Source organism: Hemicordylus capensis, chromosome 13 (assembly GCF_027244095.1).
Source record: "Hemicordylus capensis ecotype Gifberg chromosome 13, rHemCap1.1.pri, whole genome shotgun sequence".
In the NCBI taxonomy this organism is placed as follows: Eukaryota; Metazoa; Chordata; class Lepidosauria; order Squamata; family Cordylidae; genus Hemicordylus; species Hemicordylus capensis.
This window is the reverse complement of record NC_069669.1, coordinates 10,507,100-10,525,564: the sequence shown is the minus strand read 5'-3', so window position 1 is coordinate 10,525,564 and position 18,465 is coordinate 10,507,100. Positions and strand designations below refer to the sequence as shown.

At 49.5% G+C, this 18,465-nt stretch overlaps 1 protein-coding gene across 1 annotated transcript; it reads left to right on the top strand.

The window, feature by feature from the left end:
• Positions 1-1,087: 1,087 nt before the first annotated feature.
• On the top strand, positions 1,088-18,107 carry ROGDI (rogdi atypical leucine zipper). The gene is made up of 11 exons (XM_053275785.1): positions 1,088-1,375; positions 6,309-6,380; positions 7,482-7,564; positions 10,478-10,532; positions 11,789-11,869; positions 13,015-13,110; positions 13,494-13,592; positions 14,415-14,528; positions 16,461-16,510; positions 16,639-16,765; positions 17,368-18,107. The coding sequence occupies exons 1-11, from the start codon at positions 1,202-1,204 to the stop codon at positions 17,407-17,409; spliced, it is 993 nt and encodes a 330-aa protein (XP_053131760.1). The 5' UTR covers positions 1,088-1,201; the 3' UTR covers positions 17,410-18,107.
• Positions 18,108-18,465: the final 358 nt, after the last annotated feature.

The window sequence follows — 18,465 nt, the reverse complement described above, 5'->3', positions numbered from 1 at the left end:
ACGTTTCTACTAAGGCAAAGCTCACACTTTCCACTAGGGATGCCTTCAAAATGTGGTTCGGCTTCCGAATCGCAGCACAATCCCTTTAACATCGAGGGCTTACCCAGCCACTTTAATGTGGAGGAGAGCAGGTCCATGCTGACCACGCAAATGGTCGCTGTGCATGTGGAGGACATGTACTTGCCAGTGTCATGTGCTGATAGCTGCGGGGAACACTGCCAGTATGTAAATAGCAGTGAGTGGAGAAAGCTACTTGCATGGACCTGCTCTCCACCACGTCAAAGGGGCAGGGTAAGCCCTCAATTTTAAAGAGAGTGTTCTGAGATTCGCAGCCGAATCGTGTTTCGGCACATCCCTACTTTCCACTAATGCAGGAGTGGGCAAACTTGTTAAACTACAACTCCCATCATCCCCAGCCACAGCAGATTAAATTTCAACAGCTGGAGGGCCAGGTTTGCCCACCTCTGCACTAGCGTCTTGGTGCTGGAAGGAGATTCTCTCACGCATCCTGGTAAACAATTGATTATTAATTTAATGAGATTTCCTATACCACCTCACCCAGATGGATCTAGGAGCTTAACCTATATTACAAATAGATTTTAAGAAACACACAATTCATTAAAGCAACATTAAAACCAGGTTTAAATAGCTGTTAATATGTCATGTTTTTTGTCTTATGGGATGCTATTGACCAATCAGCTGCCACCTGCCCTCGTTGCTAGGCAGGAATCGTAAAAATACGCTTTGAACCTAGAGATAAAGAGAAAAAGCAGAGGCCTGCAATTTGCACTTCCGGTGAAACCCCGCAGTCGGCCCCATTTCTGGCAGCAGTCGCTCTTGGTCTTGGAGCATCCGTAGTGAAAAAAAATCGCTCAGGCCTTTTGACCGCTGTTGCTGGGGATGATGGGAGTTGTAATCCAACAGTCTCGGCTCCCAAGAGTCAGCCCCCCTGAAGCGTGGCTCAATGTGTCTACTAAGGCAGTGCTCCCACTAGTGCAGGAGTGGGCAAACGGGGCCTTCCAGCTGTTGTTGAACTACAACTCCCAGCAACCGCAGCAACAATAGATAAAAGCGGCGCAAAGGACCCAGCCAGCCGATGAGGTCGGGCAATACTCCAGGAGGGCGGGCCAGCCGTGCGCGCTAGGCGGGCCCTCGGGCGGCGCCCCACGAATCAGAGCGACGCTTCGGAGGCAGCCGCCCAATGAGGAGCGAGGGGGGCGTCGCCCGCGCTTCGTCTTACTCCTCAGTCGGAACGCTCGGGGCGTCTGGAAAGCGGTTTGTGGCGAGCGCCGCGGAGGGCGAAGGAAGGGGCAGCGGTGGCGGCGCGGTTATGAGGATGGCAGCGCTGGCGAGCCCGGGCGAGCGGGCTGTACTGGTGAGGGAGCGACGCCGTGGTTCTTAGTCGGGGGCCCCATTAGCTGTCTTTCCCACCCCTGACGGGCCGCAGCTTTGAAGGGGCGCGCGTGACGTCACTGCCCGCCGTCCGTGACGTCTCGGCCGGCTGTGACGTCACGGGCGCTGGCCTCTCCACGCCCCCGCATCCCACTCCCAGGTGCGGAGTGATGGGGTCCCTTTCCTCATCTCTCTGGGCATCCCTGTTTCTCTTTTCTTTTCTATCTATCTATCTTATACAATAGATCTTATTTATTATGTACATCATATTGTGTAATTGCATGAAATATACAATAGAGATACAATATATCCTATTCAATTGTACAGTAAGGTGTGTGTATATGTATATGCTTACAAAATTGCACCATGCAGCTTGTATAAATTTATGTACTGTGTATTGTATAATTGTATAAATTATCATACAATATAGTATATCACACATACAGTGAAATATATCATACAGTTATTGTACCAGATCTTATTGTAGAAATCTGTTATATTGTCTAGTATAATTTATTATATAAATTCAGTATATCTTATTATACAATAAGATGTCTATTCTGTCATACAATTATTTATTCATTCCCTGCTTTTCAGCTGGATTTGTTCCCTCCCAAAGTAGCTTATGGTTTTGCAGGGGTGCAGAGCCTCCCTGCCCCACAAGTAGGAATGCTCCCGTTCATTTTAGAAACATACGAAGCTGCATTATACCAAGTCAGACCTTTGGTCCACCTAGCTCAGTAATAGTATTGTCTGCACCGACTGGCAGCAGCTAGCGCTGGTCTAGGACTGGGGAGACCCGAGTTCAGATCCCCATTCAGACTTGCTGGGTGACTCTGGGCCAGTCACTTCTCTCTCAGCCTAACCTACTTCACAGGGTTGTTGTGTGGAGAAACTTAAGTATGTAGTACTCTGGGCTCCTTGGAGGAAGAGCAGGATATAAAAGGTAATAATAATAATAATAATAATAATAATAATAAATAACAACAACAACAGTGGCAGCTGAAGACCTCTGCTCACCTACGGCAGGGTGCCAAATGCTGGTCCCTTTTGTACATACCTCTGTTCCTTTTTAGAAGCAAGGACAGAACATCTTGCTTTACCCCAATAATCTGCTTCCTGAAGGACTGCCCGTGCCTGCCTGATTCCTCTGGGGAGTGTGCAAGTGGCAAGCCTCATTCCCCTGTGGCTTGCCCCCTGCACTGTATGCTGAAAGAGAGAGCATACACCTATGAATGTGGAGGGGGGGGCATTGAATCCCCACAGTCAGTCTCATTTCTGGGCACAAGCACATCTCACAGCTGTGTCCATGCACCCAGAAAACCTGCTGCCCACAGGCACATGGATTCCCTCTTGCAGGAAGGTTGATCTGAATTGGAGGCAGTTGCATTGAACCCATACCATTGTGCTGCTGGGCTCCTGTTCCTTGATACCCAAATGGTAGCAGTGCCGGGGGGGGGAAATGATTTGGGGGGACACACAGAAGGGGCGACGTGCGTTTCTGGGCGAGCAAGCTGTGTCCCATATGTTACATTTCTGAAACAGAAAAGAGAAGGGTTGGTGGTAGGGAACTTCTGAAAGGGTGCTTATCTGCCTTTTTGCCGAAAAAGGTCTGCTGCTCTCTGGCTTGTGAGAGCAGTTAAGATCACTCGATTAGATTCTACTATCTTTTTCAGACTGAGTGCTTATGACTCCTGCTTCTCAGGCTCTTGTAGATACAAGAATGCTTTCTTCTGCTTCTTCCATGAGCGCTTTTACAGCAAGCCCAACTAAACCTTGCACTAGCAGACCACAGCACTTCAATTTCAGCTGACTTTATTTGATAAGCTAGCATTTCCCGTAGCTGTACAGTATTGTAGATTTCAGTTCTTTGGGCATGGGGTTTCAGATTAGGGTCTTAATGGTGCTTGAATTCAAGCTTTTGCCATAACAAAGTTTTTGGTCTTTAAGGTGCCACAGCATTCCTTTGTGTTTTATCATCAGCAGGAATCCAGTATCTTAAAATGTTTGTTTAATCTGGCAGTCTTAATAGTTTGATGTTTATACGTACACACATATTTATGTATTCTGGTTGTGTCAGTCATCAATTACCTATGGCCGTTAACATGCCCTGGAGCCATGTTCGTACAATAACTTGAAATGTTTTATGCTGTGCGCTTTCCATTCATGTCATAGTCATTTGGTCACAATGTCTAAAGCGAATTAAAGACATCCTTGTCTGTTTGCGTTTAACCTTTTGGGTGCTAATCTGTTTCTCATAGGGACTGGGAGAGAATATATTGTAAGATGGTATTTTCTCCTCACCGTGGGCAGGATGCAAAGGACCCTGTGTTCAGGAGAACCTTTCTGAGCCACTCTTTCCCCTACAGCCCCACATGAAACAGGAAAGCTGCATGTGTTGGTCAGGGGAGCCAGCTGGAAACATCAAGCACCCAATCCTGCCCTCTCTGTGTGCACAGAAGTGTTCTGCCTGGGCACATGGCGCTTTGGATCCTGGCCAGTGAGCAGTGGCTTCTGTTTAACTTGCAGTTTCATAATCCTTGAGCTTATGTTAGTATCTTGCAAAGAGGGTTTGGTAACATGCAGTTGTATTTCAATGTAATTCATCAGCTGCCTTTAAATGACCAATCAGCTATTGTAACTTTAGGATACGATAGGCCTAATTCCAGTGCTCATGGTGTCTTTAGGGTGAGGAAGAGTAAGGGCTCCTTAATGTTCTTGGTCTCCAGTAGGGTAAAGCAGATCAGTGGAAGTACTGCTTCTGTGGGTTGGCATTTTTACCATCAGTCAGCCACTGAATCCTTCAGCTCTCTGCCCCATCCCTCTGAAGCTAAGAGCCTGAACCTCTACTGTACCGCTGACTGCCGGGGCCAGAAGAAATGGCACTATCCCTTGTCTCTTTGTCTCTCTCTCTCTCACTCACACACACACACACACACCCCTAATTATTTTGCACAGTTATGTGGATTCTAAAGTTATTTGAGAACCACTCTGGGCAGAAAAGCAGGGCATAGATTTAAAATAAATATATTTGTCCCTCTCCAGTGATGACGAATCCCATGTCCTGTGCCCCCCCACCACCTGCACAACAGGTGGAAAACTCAACATCAAGTTGTCTGTGTGCCCCTGACAGGCCCAGAGCACCACATTCCTAATAGTCTCACAGTCTCAGCAGGACATTGTGAGGAGCTTCACTCAGCGACCCATTGCTAAGTGGGTAAGACCAGGGAGGAGGAGGCAGCTGCGATTAGGTGGGAAAGGTGCAAGTGCAGAGTGACCAGGCAGTTTGGCCCTAAATAAGCGCCCTCGAGTCCTAAAAACCAGAGATGAGTGGCTGAAGTGAAGATCTGGTTCCTGCTCTGGGCTGCTCTTCTTAAAAATAAACCAGAGCCACCACCTAGAAATGGGTGCAAGTTAATTATTAAAACGGTGTCAGCGATCATGTGCCTCTGAGAGAATTAGTTTGTGTTCATAACGGCTGGAGAAGAATGTCCTGGGTGCCCTCAGGGAGACTCTCTGACTGGCTCCATCCTCCTGTTGGGCTAATGAGGCGTGCTGTTCTTGGATGCACTCCTGTGTAAACGAAGAGGGGCTCAACAGCATTCCCAGTTGTTGACTTTTCTCTTTGAACCTCCCCATCCTAGAACTTGGGGAAATTCCAGCAACTTTGACAAGCAGAAATGCTAGGGTTGGAACATGCATCTAGTTGGCAACTTCTTTATTACAGGTGGACCTCGCTATACACGGATCCACCATCCACGGTTTTGCATATCCACAGTTGGGTGATTGACACTCGACTTCGGCCTACGTGGAGAAAATCCAGCCCACAAGGGGTTAAGTCTGCGTTTCTGCAGGTTGGAGGTAACTGGAAATGACCACGGAGGTCATCTCCAGCAGTGTTCCTTCTAACAAAGATTCCCAGACGTTGTTGACTACAACTTCCAGAATCCCCAGCTGCAATGGCTTTTGCTTGGGGGTTATGAGAGTTGTAGTCAACAACATCTGGGAATCCCTGTTAGAGGGAACATTGATTTCCAGCTGCCATTTTGTGATGATTATTACCCTAATAATGGGTAATAGTGGAGCTCACAAAAATGATCTTTGGAGTGTGGAGGTGTTCTCACCATGCTGATTTTTTTCATCTGTGAAATGTGGGAGAGTTTGCTATGGTTTCTTGACTTGGGTTGGGGAGTAGCCACATAAATTTTAGGGAATAAAGTTAAATAGAAAGTGATCTGCTTTACTTGAATAACTGGTTCCTGGGCAAGATGATAATTTTAAAAAGAAACATTATCAGGGATCTACAAATAATGATGAATATTTATATACCACTTTTCAACCACAATCTCCAAAGCAATTTACATAGAGAGATAAAAATAAATAACTGAGATGTCTCCCTGTCCCCAAAGGGCTCACACTTTAAAAAGAAACATAAGGCAGACACCAGCAACAGCCACTGGAGGGATGCTGTGCTGGGGATGGATAGGGCCAGTTGCTTTCCTCCTGCAAATAAAGAGAATCGCCACTTTTAAAAGGCGTCTCTTTGCTCTTTTTGCAGGAGGAAACATCCTTGATTAATGTAGTCTGATTGGGGCATAGCTCAGTGGTAGAAAATTTGCTTTCTATGCAAAAGGCCCCAGGTTCAATCCCTGGCAGCATCTCCAAGTAGGGCTGAGAAAGGCCCCTGCCTGAAACCTTGAAGAGCCGCTGCCAGTCTGGGTAGACAACACAGAGCTCAATGGACCAATGGTCTGATTCAGTATAAGGCAGCTTCCTGTGTCCCTGTGAACTCCCTCGTCCCTTATGCTTCTGCATGTCAGTGTGAGTGGAGGAGAGGAGAACAAAGTCCCAAACGGCGCCTTGTGAAACTGTTCCGTGCCTCATGCTCTCTCTTCCTACTTTGTCTTTCCACACAGGAAGAGGAGTTCAAGTGGCTTTTACGAGAAGAAGTTCATGCTGTCCTCCGGCAGCTGCAAGATATTCTGAAGGTAGTTTAAAAAAAGAGACCAACCTGCTTTCTTGCAATTGAGTGTCTTTCTGTCTGCAGCACGGGGGGAGTGTCTTCCAGTCCCTGGGCTTAGTGGCAACTTTGCAGGCCTGATTTCCCCACCACAAAACAGTTTCCAGTCCGCAGTGGGCTCTTTAGATACCTGGCCTCTAGTTACGCTGCCGTGAAGATACAAGCATAACCAAGCCGTGGGCACAAACTAGAGCCTTGGACACAGTGCTCTCTCTAAGGCGTGTGCACGTGCTCACACGTTTTTTTAAATATCCGCTCAGTTAATTTTAGATCCCGCCTAGGTTGAATCAGGAAGGCCCCATTCTGAATTTCAGGTGCGCACACACTGTCTTGATGCTGCCACCCCGAAGAAAACTTACTCCGCGCACAGATGAAAAAAATTAGAGAGAACACTGCTTTTTTTTTTTTTTGGCCAGTGAAGAGCTAAACATATACTCCTGGCCAGGCGAGTTTTGTAGCAGAGAGTGAAAAGGACCCACTGGCCACCAACTGCGAACCCACAGCGGATATTTATATACCGCTTTTTGACAAAAGTCCCCAAAGCAGTGTACATAGATATAAATAGATAAAGTGGCTCTCTGTCCCCAAAGGGCTCACCATCTAAAAAAGAAACATAAGACAGGCACTAGCAACAGCCAATGGAGGAATGCTGTGCTGGGGACGGAGAGGGCCAGTTGCTCTCCCCCTGCTCAATAAAGAGAACCGCCACTTTAAAAAGGTGCCTCTTTACTTAGTTAGCAGGGGATGAAAACTGGCGGTCGGCCCTCTTCCCCCACCCCCCAAAAGCTATTCCATTCCAGGATAACGCCTTTAAAGAGGGAAAGGCCCCATTCGGTGGCTGTAACGGCGTGCCTGTTCAGGTGGGGAAGTGAAAGTGATGGTATAACATTTCCAGCTGGATGTTAAGACTAGTATTTTGCGGCTGGAAAGTACCTGAGTCTCACGAGGTGAGTGGAACTTCCAGACAGAGTGCGCTCTGATGTACCTGATCAAAGCCTTTAGACAAAGGGCCACCGTTTGGGCCCTGGGGCCAGCTGTCTTCCTCTCCCTTCTTTGCTTTCTTACCCAGGAGGCTTCTCATCGGTTCACTTTGCCCGTGAGCGGCTCAGAGGGGCCCATCAAGCAGGAGAACTTCATCCTGGGTAGTTCAAAGTGAGTACGGAGAGCTCTGCCTCTTAATGTGCTTTGGGGTTGCTGTCTCCCCGTCGCGGCCGGGGAGGCTAGGCTGAACAGCCTTGGCCACAGCCAAGGGGGGTGTTGAACCGGGCGGCGTGACTCACATCCTGACCAGGCTCACTGCCACTATGCTGCTTGTGCAGGAACGGCTTCTCGGCTTCTTCACGGGGACTGGAAATCTGCTTAGCTCATGTCTGTGTCATTCGGTTTTAGAGGCTAGCGTTGAGCCGGCCTCGCCTTTCTGTCGCTCCTCCCAGTGCCCCTTGCTCCACTCCTCTTATGGCTGGAGCTGCCCCCGTCCTTCAAAAGTCTCCCCACCATTTCACGATGAGCCCCACTGCCCATTGAGATCATCCAGAGAGGTTCGTTGGCAGCTGCCACCGGCTCGTCCGGTGGCTACCAGGGCCGGGCCTTCTCGGTTGCCGCCCCCAGACTCTGGAATGCATCCCCTGCCGAAATAAGAGCCTTCCCATCTCTGACAACTTTTTAAAAGTCTCTAAAGGCACGTTTGTTCCTTCAAGCTTTCAACTGGACTCTGCGGTTTTAAATCGTTCCCTTTTATGTTGATGAGAGCCGCCCAGAGATGGAGGTTTGGGGCAGTGTAGAAATATAACAAATAATATTTTGTGCAGTTATTGGCTGTATTCCTTTAGTCTTCACTCTTGACTGTAACCAAGCTTGAAATATGTATAAAAGCACTTCCCCACACACTTCCCTCTCAATCCTTGTTTGGCCACCTGCCCCACTCTGCTGTATTCACCACTGTCTATTTTAGATTGTAAGCTCCTTGGGGGCAGGGACTGTCTGTGCCTGTGCAAGTGGGCAAGGTGCCTTATAAATTAACAGTAATAATAATAATACTGATCAAATAAAAGGATCAGGGCTATATGTGGGATGATGTGCTTTAAAGCCAGGGCAAGTGAGGGAGAGATTCTAGAGCAGTGTTCTTTACTGTAAGATCCAGGAGCCAGCTGGATTGTTTATAGGGCCTGTGCGAAGCTTCGGCTGACACTGAATACTCTGTACATGTCCCCTGGCACCATGGGGAGATGTCCCTTCTCACTCTGCAAAGCTGTGCTGTGCCCAGTGCCAAGGTCGGGGCTGTTTGAAGGGGGAAAGAGTCCACTGGAGCCCCTACACCATCTCGGAAGGTGTGCATGGAATGCTGGGAAGTGTAGTCTTTCCTAGGGCTTTCCTCCGAGAGCTTTCGGGAGGGCTCCATCTCTCTTAAAAAGTGCACTGAGAAAAGTGCAGCACTGTGCGGAAGTCAGCCCAGTGGGAAATGGCTCCCACACATAACGGTGTTTGGGGTTTTTGTTTGTTTATTTGTTTGTTTGTTTGTTTGTTTGCCAAAGCAGCCCCTGCTTGAAAAATAGTGAAGATCACTGCTCTAGAGAAAGAAGACCAGAGGAGAGCTGGTCTTGTGATAGTAAGCATGGGTTGTCGCTTTTGCTAAGCAGAGTCCACCCTGGTTTGCATTTGAATGAGAGACTACATGGGTGTGCACTGTAAGATCTTCCCCTGAGGGGATGGGGCTGCTCTGGGAATAGCGCCTTCATGCTGGTGTGCAGAAGGTCCCAGATTCACTCCCTGGCATTACCAGATGGGTCTGGGAGAGACTCCTGCCTGAAACCGTGGAGAGCCGCTGCCAGTCAGTGTAGACAATATTGAGCTAGGTGGGACCAGTGGCCTGACTCGGTAGAAAGCAGCTTCCTCTGTTCCTAAAACCACAAGGAGAAAAAGTGCATTTCCTCCAGCATGTGGCTTCAGACAAGGTCCAGATGTCAGTGGCGGGAAAGGCAGGTCACCTCCCTGCTCGTAGATCGAGTCCTGCAGCACCTGTGCGGAGGTGGGCTCAACTGTGCTAAAGAGAACCTGCCCTTCCTAGCGACATGTTGCAGATGTGGCTACGGCCAGATGGCGAGGGCTGGAGGTGAGCCAGGTGCCCTGTCGCAGCGGGCCCAGAAGGCCGGGTTCTCTGCGGAGGAAGGGCGCACCCCATGGCTGGATCCTCTAACCAAGCCCTGTGTGTGTGTTCGTGCCAGTTCGGCGCTCAGCCTCCTGTTGTGGAAATAGAAGGCTTTGTGTCTAAACAACAAGCCGAGCTGGGATTGCTGAACAGGTTTGGTGTGCTACTGCAAGGACAGAAGGCTGAGCAATAAGACGTGCCTTTGTGCTGGTTATCACGGATGTCCACGGCAGATGTTGCAGTTGTAAACATCCCGCCTCTAAATGCTCTTGATCTGCTCTCTCTGCCTTTGAGTTTGCCCTTGCACACATGCCCAGAGGCCTCTGGGCCCCGGATGACTCTTTGCCATGTGAGTAGGCAGCTAGGATTTTATCCGGAGCTGTCTGCTGGGACCGTATCACGCCCCTTCTGAAAGAGCTACTTTGGCTGCCCATTTGCTTCCAGGCCCAATTCAGGGTGCTGCTTTTGATATGGGCCCTGGATATCTGAAGGACCGCCTCCTCCCTGTGGGTTTCTGCTCTTCAGTCTCTGCCTGTGGGTTTCTGCTCTGCCTGTGGGTTTCTGCTCTGCCTGTGGGTTTCTGCTCCCTGTGGGTTTCTGCTCTTCAGCTCTTAGCAAGCAAGCAAAATCGTGGCTTTTTACCTGGGCTTTTACATGAATGTTGTTTTCTTGCTGGTGTTACTGCTTCTGTGCTGTGTCTCCTGGCTTTATTGTGTATATGTCTTCCGACTTTTTAAATAGATTTGTGTTTCCCCCCCTCCCTTGCATTCCAGTAGAATATTTGTACTGTTTTTACTGCTTAATAGTTCTGCGTTGTTTTTAAATTGATTGTAAACTGCCTGGAGATCATTTTCACGGAGAGCGGTCTATAAACCGATCAGCCAGTCAAGAAATCAAAACCGCTCTGCCTCTTCTTTCAGTGCTGACCAGGTGAAAGGAGTCCTGACACTCCAAGGAGATGCCTTGTGCCAGGCGGTGAGTATCTGTCCCTGAAAGTCTGGTGGGCTGGGACGTGGGCTGTTTACCAGGCAGGAGACGTGCATCAGCCTCGGCCCCTCTTGGAAGCCGGTCTCTCCTGGGTGATCTCAGCTGTCCTCTTGGGTGATGTGGCTGGCAGCTTGCTGTGTACTTGCAGTAAACAGCTACATCACCTGCCGATTTGCTTATTTAGGCCGTTGTCATTTACCTTGCCTGGCAGCCTTTCAGACAGCTCAGCCTTCTGTTGTTCCTCTGGCTCTCTCCCCTGCCTCTTAGAAAAGGAAAAGCTGTCTGGTGTCCTTAACCCAGCACAGCATTTCTATAGGTGAGATCTGGGTGCAGATGTTTTCGCATCTGGGCACAGCTGTTTCTTTTCACATTTATAATCCCACTCGTCCGAGAAGCCCGGAGCAGTGTACGTGGTTCTGTTAATCCTCACAATAACCCTGTGAGGTAGGCTAGGCTGAGAGAGAAGGGACAGGCCCAGAGTCACCCAGCGGGGTTCATGGCCAAATGAGGATTTGAACCTGGGTCTCTCTGGGCCTGGCCCAGCGCTCTAGCCACTGCACCATGCTAGCTTCCCTCGAGGTTTCTGTTCCCTGTCTGTAAATTCAGGCCTGGACCACGCATGCAACAGGATGAGGTGGTGAAGTGGACACTCCAGGTAGAGGGTTGCCAGTTTGGAATCTTCAGCATTAAAAGCTCCCTGCATGAGAAACCAGTGCAGCAGTCAAAGGTCCCTCACCCTTTACTTCTGATGCTGTGCTGTTATGATGAATAGGACAAATATTTATGGAACATTTTTCAACAGAAGTTCCAAAAGTGGTTAGGAACATAGGAAACTGCCATATACTGAGTCAGACCATTGGTCCATCTAGCTCAGTATTGTCTACACAGGCTGGCAGCGGCTTCTCCAAAGTTGCAGGCAGGAGTCTCTCTCAGCCCTGTCTTGGAGATGCTGCCAGGGAGGGAATTTGGAACCCAGATGCTCTTCCCAGAGCGGCTCCATCCCCTGAGGGGAATCTCTTACAGTGCTCATACATCAAGTCTCCCATTCATATGCAACCAGGGTGGACCCTGCTTAGCTAAGAGGACAAGTCAGGCTTGCTACCACAAGACTAACTCTCCTCTCCGTTCACATAGATATAAACAATCCAACAAATAAATAGATAAAATGTTGGCAAGAAGGTTGTGCTTTGACGTGAATATGCCCTGTCCCCTCACCCTTTCCAATTCTCTTCCCCTCCTCTCAGGATATCAACTTGAAAATCCATAGGAGTAACCAGCTCCTGCACTTTGCATTCCGGGACGACAAGCAATGGAAACTGCAACAGGTATTGAGACTGTGTCCCCCCCTCCCCGAAAGGGGAGCTGGACAGCGTTGCTTCTTTGCAGCGGTTTAAGCAGAGAGCCCTTGTGTCACGAGTTGCCCCACCACGGAGAGGAGCCAGAAGACCCGATCCGTTAGCGGGCAGGAGGAGCAGCAGGAAAGCAAGAGAGATCCAGGAAGAAGCTTTAATGTGGCCCCTTCCAGTATCTCTGTTAGCAGGAACAGAAGGGCACGGTAGCTGCTTAATGGATGTCGTTTTAGGTTGTGTTCTTTAAAAAAAACCTTGCCGTTGCTTCCTCATGAGTACCAAGCAAAAAATAACACTTCTGAGTTTGTTGTTGATATAACAAATGAGGAAGTGGAGTTGGTTGGGAATTCTAGGGGCTTACAGAAAGGAATATTGGTCTAAAGGGCTCACCTTTGGTTCTGATTATAGCGGGGGAAACTTGAGGACATGTGGGAATCATTTGTTGAAGTTTAGCTGCAGGAGAAAGAGGGTATGGACCTGGGATTCAATCCCAGCTCTGTATCCATTCCTAAAGTTTTTGTGGATTTGCCTTCCTCAATACCTGGCAACAGTGAACTAGAGCAAAATCTGCATTTTTCTGGGGGAAAGCCTGCATTTTTTTTTTTTTTAATTCTTTCTGGAAAGCCGTGCATATTAGATCTAGGAGGAACTTGCGAGGTTTAAACTCTGAAGTAGAAAATAATAATAAAAACAATAAACTTTGTTAGCTGCCCCATAACAAATTGTTCTCTGGTCGGCACTCAACAAGACAACAGTAAAAAAACATCGGTATAAACACATAAAATAAGACAAACAAATTACAAGAGAAAGCAGAAAATACAAAACATTTCAGAACTTTTAAAAAAATCAATTTTAAAAGGCTTGAGTGAGCAGAAATACCTTCACCTGGCATCTAAAAGCACGACAGCAGGTGAGCCTCCGTGGAGAGGCTATTCCATAGACGAGGTGCCACCACCAAAAAGCCCGCTCCCTTGTAGCCACCCACTTCACCTCAACTTGGCCAGGGCCTCTGAAGATCTTCAGGAAATAGGGCTTTCTAGTTCAGGATTCTGGACCTGTTTTCAGGCCTGCCTGACTTCCAGCCAAGCTGTCCTAAGAGGCTGCCCTTCGTGCTTTTGCAGATCCAGGATGCAAGGAACCATGTTAACCAGGCACTCTACCTGCTGACCAACAGAGGGGCCAATTACCAGTTCAAGACTGGCTGCGAGGTCCTCAAGGTGAGCCGATGAACGCCTCAGTTTCTCCAGTTGCCTTGGGAATGATCGCTTTTGGAACTGCTGTGGGGCAGAGCCATCTTGTTACTGAAAAGGGACCCACAGCAAAACTTGGCTTGTGTCTGCAGCCCCTAAGAGGAGCATTTTCTGTTTGGCCCTGCTGCCAGTTAGGGATGTGCACGAACCTGTTCGAAGGCCCTTTTTAAGGGCCTCCAGACCGGTTCGAAAGACCAGTGGTTCGGCCGGTTCATAGGCAGCGGGGCGGGGGGAGGAGAGGATGCTCTTTAGGGTTCTTAACCTCTGAATGCCTTTTGAGTAGCCTCTTTCATCTGGGATGCTGGGCTCATCTGCCCAACAAAACAGTGTGTGTCTTCTCTCCGTGTCAGCTCATGGACGCCGTGATGCTGCAGCTGACGAGGGCTCAGAATCGACTCACCACCCCAGCTACCCTGACCCTTCCAGAAATCGCCTCCAGCGGCCTCACGGTAACTGAATGCTGCCTGTGTTGACACCTTGGGGATGAGAGGGTTCAGTCTGCCTCTCGCCCCAAGCTACTTGTATTTTGTGCCAAAGGAAATCTCCGCTCTGCTCTTGGAATAACACTGGTTTTTGGTATGTCCACATTAGTTTGCTTCTAATCTCTGAATTGCATAGAACTTAAAATGTTAGCAAGGCTATCCAAGACAGGAGAGATGTGTATTGGACAAGGGGAGGGATGTGACTGGAGGTATAGCCCCCCACCCCACCTTGGCTTAGTCTATATTCCTCTGAACAGCTGGTCCTACATTAAGCTTTCTTCAGCTTCTGAGCTTTCAGGGTACTTAAAAAAAAAATCCAACCTTTTCTTCATAGTCATGAGGACTAGAAACTTTTAAAAAAAGATGAAAACTTCAGAATATTGGAGAGCACACTGGACTTCTAGGAGGCAGAAAGGCAGGACTAGAAGCCACTAAGGGGCATTCAATGATTGCAACCTCAAGTTCCACGCCAGTTATCAAATGTGTGCCTGCTTTGCCCACAGAAGAGCCCAGGTTCAATTCCTGGCATCTCCTGGTAGGGCTGGTGGAAACCTCCTGCCTGAAGCCCCCAGTGAGCTGCTGTGAATCAGTTCAGGCAAAACTGCTCATGGGGAAACTGAATCCCATCCCATAAATCTTTTCCGCTGTTCATCAGCTGTACGACGCATAACATTGGTGGCTTTGAGAGGAGGATATGGGGAGTTTGGAGTACAGTAGTGGGATATCTTGACACCCTCAGTGACGTTTTGCTCTCTCTCTCTCTCTCTCTCTCTCTCTCTCTCTCTCCAGAAAATGTTCACTCCTGCTCTGCCTGCAGATACCCTGGTGAACTTTTACATCAACTTGAATAAGCTCTGCTTGACAGTCTACCAACTGCACTTGCTGCAGCCCAGCTCTACAAAGGTAACCCCAGTTCACGCCCAGGGCAGAGCCCCTCTCGCCTGCCCAAAGAGAACCCCCCTCGCCATTGGGGCAGGAAGATCAGCCCCTGCTAACTTGGCAAAGAGGCACCTTTTTAACATGGCGATTCTCTTTATTTAGCAAGGGGAGAGTAACTGGCCCTCTCCACCCCTAGCACAGGACCCCTCCAGTGACTGTTGCTGGCGTCTATCTTATGGGGTTTTTTAAGATTGTGAGCCCTTTGGGGACAGGGAGCCACCTTATTTATGTATTATTTCTCTTCGTAAGCCGCCCTGAGCCATTTTTGGAAGGGTGGTATAGAAATGGAATACATAAATAAATAAATAAAAATAAGATCAGTACCGACTGTTCCCTGTTCTGGGTGCAGCAGAGGATTCAAGAACAGGGGTGGATCTGACAGGACTGCTTGTACTTTGAATGTGATGGTGCTTCACTCTGGAAGCACAAAGGGATCTTTCAGTGGGAGTCGTTTTGGCCCAAGATAAGGTGTGGGTGAACTTTGGAAGAGACTCGGCAGGGTGTTTTTCTTGCATTTACCATCAACAATTTGAGGAGGTCGCTGGTGTTGTGAAAGACTATTGCACAAGCTCCGATTAGACTTCGGCAGCTTTGTAACTTGTGCTTTGGGGGTGGGTGGGTCAAGAAATGCTGACCCAGACGATAAGAGAACGCCGCAATTGGACTGAAAAATATGCGGCCAGTAAGCGCACCAGTGTTCTTCACTGTTTTTCAAGCGGGGACCACTTTGGCAAAACAAAACCCTCAACAGGATGAATCATCTCCCCCTGTGCTGACCTCCGCACAGGACTGTGCTTTTCTCAGTGCTGAGAGGGCCCTTCAGGAGAGATGGAGGCCTCTCTTCAGAGCTCGAGAAGGAAAGCCCTGGGAAGGGCGACACTTCCCAGCACTTTGTGCAGGCCTTCCAAGGTGTTGGTGCAGGGGCTCAGAAGGGCTCCGCTTCCCTTAAAGGAGCGCACGCGCACACACAGAGCACTGGGCAAGGCACAGCACTGCATGATGGGAATGGTCCCCTCCAGAGTACTTCGCTTTGGCCAAAGCGTCACACAGGCCCAGTCAGGGGGCCACACTTAGGCTTGATGGGTCCGTCACTGGCCCCTGGGCCTTACAATGAAGAGCACTGAAGTACGGTGTTCCAATTAGATAGCTAAGCTATGATTTACTCCACAGAAGCCGCTAAGGGAAGCGCATGGGATCTTAGACCGTTTTTACAAGCATCCCTAATTAAAATCTTTGAACAATCATCATCCAGGGATTTCCCCCCGCCCTCCATCCAAGGAGGAGGCATCTAATGTGGGCTGTTAGCCACAATAAGACAAAAGTGGCACCTCTGTGTGCAGGAGGAGTCTCTCTTGGATTACTGGATCCTGGGAACGTCTCTCACAGCTGTACCCTCCTTGTGCGCTTCCCAGACTCACGTGGGTGTGGGTGACGCAGTGCCGGCCTTGATGGTAGCAAGCATGAATTGTCCCTGGTTTGCATTTGAATGGGAGACTTGATGTGTGAGCACTGGGAGATCTTCCCCTTAGGGGGTGGAGCCACCACTCTGGGAAGAGCATCTAGGTCCCAAGTTCCCTCCCTGGGAGCATCTCCAAGATCAGGCTGAGAGAGACTCCTGCCTGCAACCTGGGAGAAGCCGCTGCCAGTCTGGGTAGACGATACTGAGCTAGATGGACCAGTGGTTGGACTCTGTAGAAGCCAGCTTCCTATGTTCTGTGCTCTCCCTGGGCAAGGTCCATCTTCTGTTCCTAAGCAAGACTGCATAGTCAGGCTTGTTCTGCATGAATTGTTTGTGCCTGGACTCTTAAGAGCTCCTGAGTGTGGCATGTAGAAGCAACCGTTCCCTTGTTTTGAGAGCCCAAGTGCCATCGTATTGTGTGTTTCGTTCTTTTCCAGAACTTCAGGCCTGCTGGAGGGTCCATTCTGCACAACCCAGGAGCCATGTTGTAAGTACCATCACTGCAGGCTGGAGCTGACGGAGGTGGGGGCAGTTTATATTGGCAGCCGGGAGAGGCGTCTCGCCCGCAAGCAGCCCCAATGACTCTTCTCCCCCCCCCACCGCTTCTCCCTCCAGCGAGTACGGCAACCAAAGGTATGAAGTCAGCCACGTCCACAAGGTGGAGTGTGTCGTTCCCTGGCTCAACGATGCCCTCGTTTTCTTCACGGTATCCCTGCAGCTCTGCCAGCAGCTGAAGGACAAGGTGAGGCCGGCAAAGGGATAATTCCGTGCTTTGAACCTCGGGGAGGCCGTTGACCTTGAGTTTATGTGCTTGCCGGAGCCATCGGCTCAAGGACTGCCGAAGATTGTTTTATTTTGTTATTTATTTATTTGTCGTCAACTCCTCCTGGGCCCACCGGCTGGCTGCCCCCATTTTCTTCTCCCCGCCCGTCCCTGTCGCTGTCCGGCAGCTCTCCAAACTCTCGCGAGAGCTGCCACACATGGGATTAGCAACGGGTGCGTTTAAGAGAATTAAATATATAGATAGATGGGGCCTTCCTGATCCAACTTGAGCAAGAACTAAAATCAGCTGAGCAGAGATCACAAATCCTGTGAGCGTGCGCACACCTTCGAGGGAACCCTGGTGGCTAGCAAAGAATGATGGATTCCGACTGGTGTCTCCTGGTTCACGGCTTAATCTTACACATCCCACATTTGGCAGAGGGGCACCTGGTCCAAGACCAGGAAGGTGTGGTTCTCTAGCCCTGTAAAGCAATCTGGAGTTCACGATCCCGAGTGAGCAACTCCATCTTCCCTGGGCGTGACCCTGTGTCTGCTTACCGTTCCCCATGTCGTCTTTTCCAGATTGCTGTCTTTTCTGGCTACTGGAACTACCGGCTGTACTGATCGTGACTCGAACCCTGGCCCCTCTGCCACTCTCTTCCTGGGAGGAAATCATTGCATAAGCTGTTTGAGAGCCACGGACAGAGCCCACCACTCACGGGGGCTGCTGGCTAGGGCCCTGTGCCCAGTGTTGGCGTGTGTGTGTGTTTGTGTGTTTGTGTGTAGAATGCCCTTATTTATTAGCACTTTAAGAGTACACACATTTCTTTCCATGCCTGTCGAGATGGGGGGCTTAGAAAAGCTGGTTAACTGGATCCCACCCTTCGCGGGGGACAGGCGCAGTTGTGAGCCACACTGTGAAGGAGTCCAGGATCATGACCACCCCGAGGGACTGCTCCCATCCCCAGGTGGCAAAAGGGACCAGCTCTGTGATGGACCACCCCTTCCCTAACCATTCCTTGTAACTTATTTGGGAACTGCTTCACGTGTCCCTTCATTCCTGGCACCGGTGTGACTATTTATCTCTACCATTCTCCCTCTGCGACTTAGTCTGGGAGGCCTAGGGAACAAATCCCCCTCCCCACCCCGGTGGTAGGCGAAAACCTGCTTTTCACCAGAGGCACCCTATGTGCCAGATCTTCCACTGAGTTATCTCTTTACCTCTCTGCCACCAGGTGACCGCGTGGTTGGTTGCTGCTAAACTTGTGTGAATCATTCCTTGGAACAAATCTGTCATTGTGAATAAAAGATTCTTGAACACACTGGAGCGTGGCGGTGTGGTCAGTCTTTGTGCTATACCTTGGCAACCTTCTCGTCAGCTGCGTGCGTGACGGAGGAAATCTCTCTCCTCATTGCAGGAGGTAAACAAGCCCAAAAGTCCCAGTGCCGGTGACACAGGCTGGCTCTGCCTGGAAGGTGTTACAGCCAGCTCTGCTTCAAACTGAGCCAGGGTTGCTGGAGTGAAGCCAGTCCAGGCTAAGTTCACACAATTGCAAGGTTATTCAGGATTAGTGAGTCTAGTGGAGCCGATTGAGTGAACCCATCTGTGTAAACCCAGAATCACAGGGCAATCCTGGTCAACCTACTCTGGTCAACCAGCATTTAATCTGGATCGGTTAC

What these genes read in the sequence shown, in the direction of transcription:
- ROGDI (XM_053275785.1), top strand. Translation starts at nt 1,202, where the DNA reads ATGAGGAGCGAGGGGGGCGTCGCCCGCGCTTCGTCTTACTCCTCAGTC. An exon ending in CTGGCTGCGAGGTCCTCAAG is followed by an intron (nt 13,111 to 13,493) that starts GTGAGCCGATGA and finishes TCTCCGTGTCAG; the next exon opens with CTCATGGACGCCGTGATGCT. An exon ending in GCCAGCAGCTGAAGGACAAG is followed by an intron (nt 16,766 to 17,367) that starts GTGAGGCCGGCA and finishes CGTCTTTTCCAG; the next exon opens with ATTGCTGTCTTTTCTGGCTA.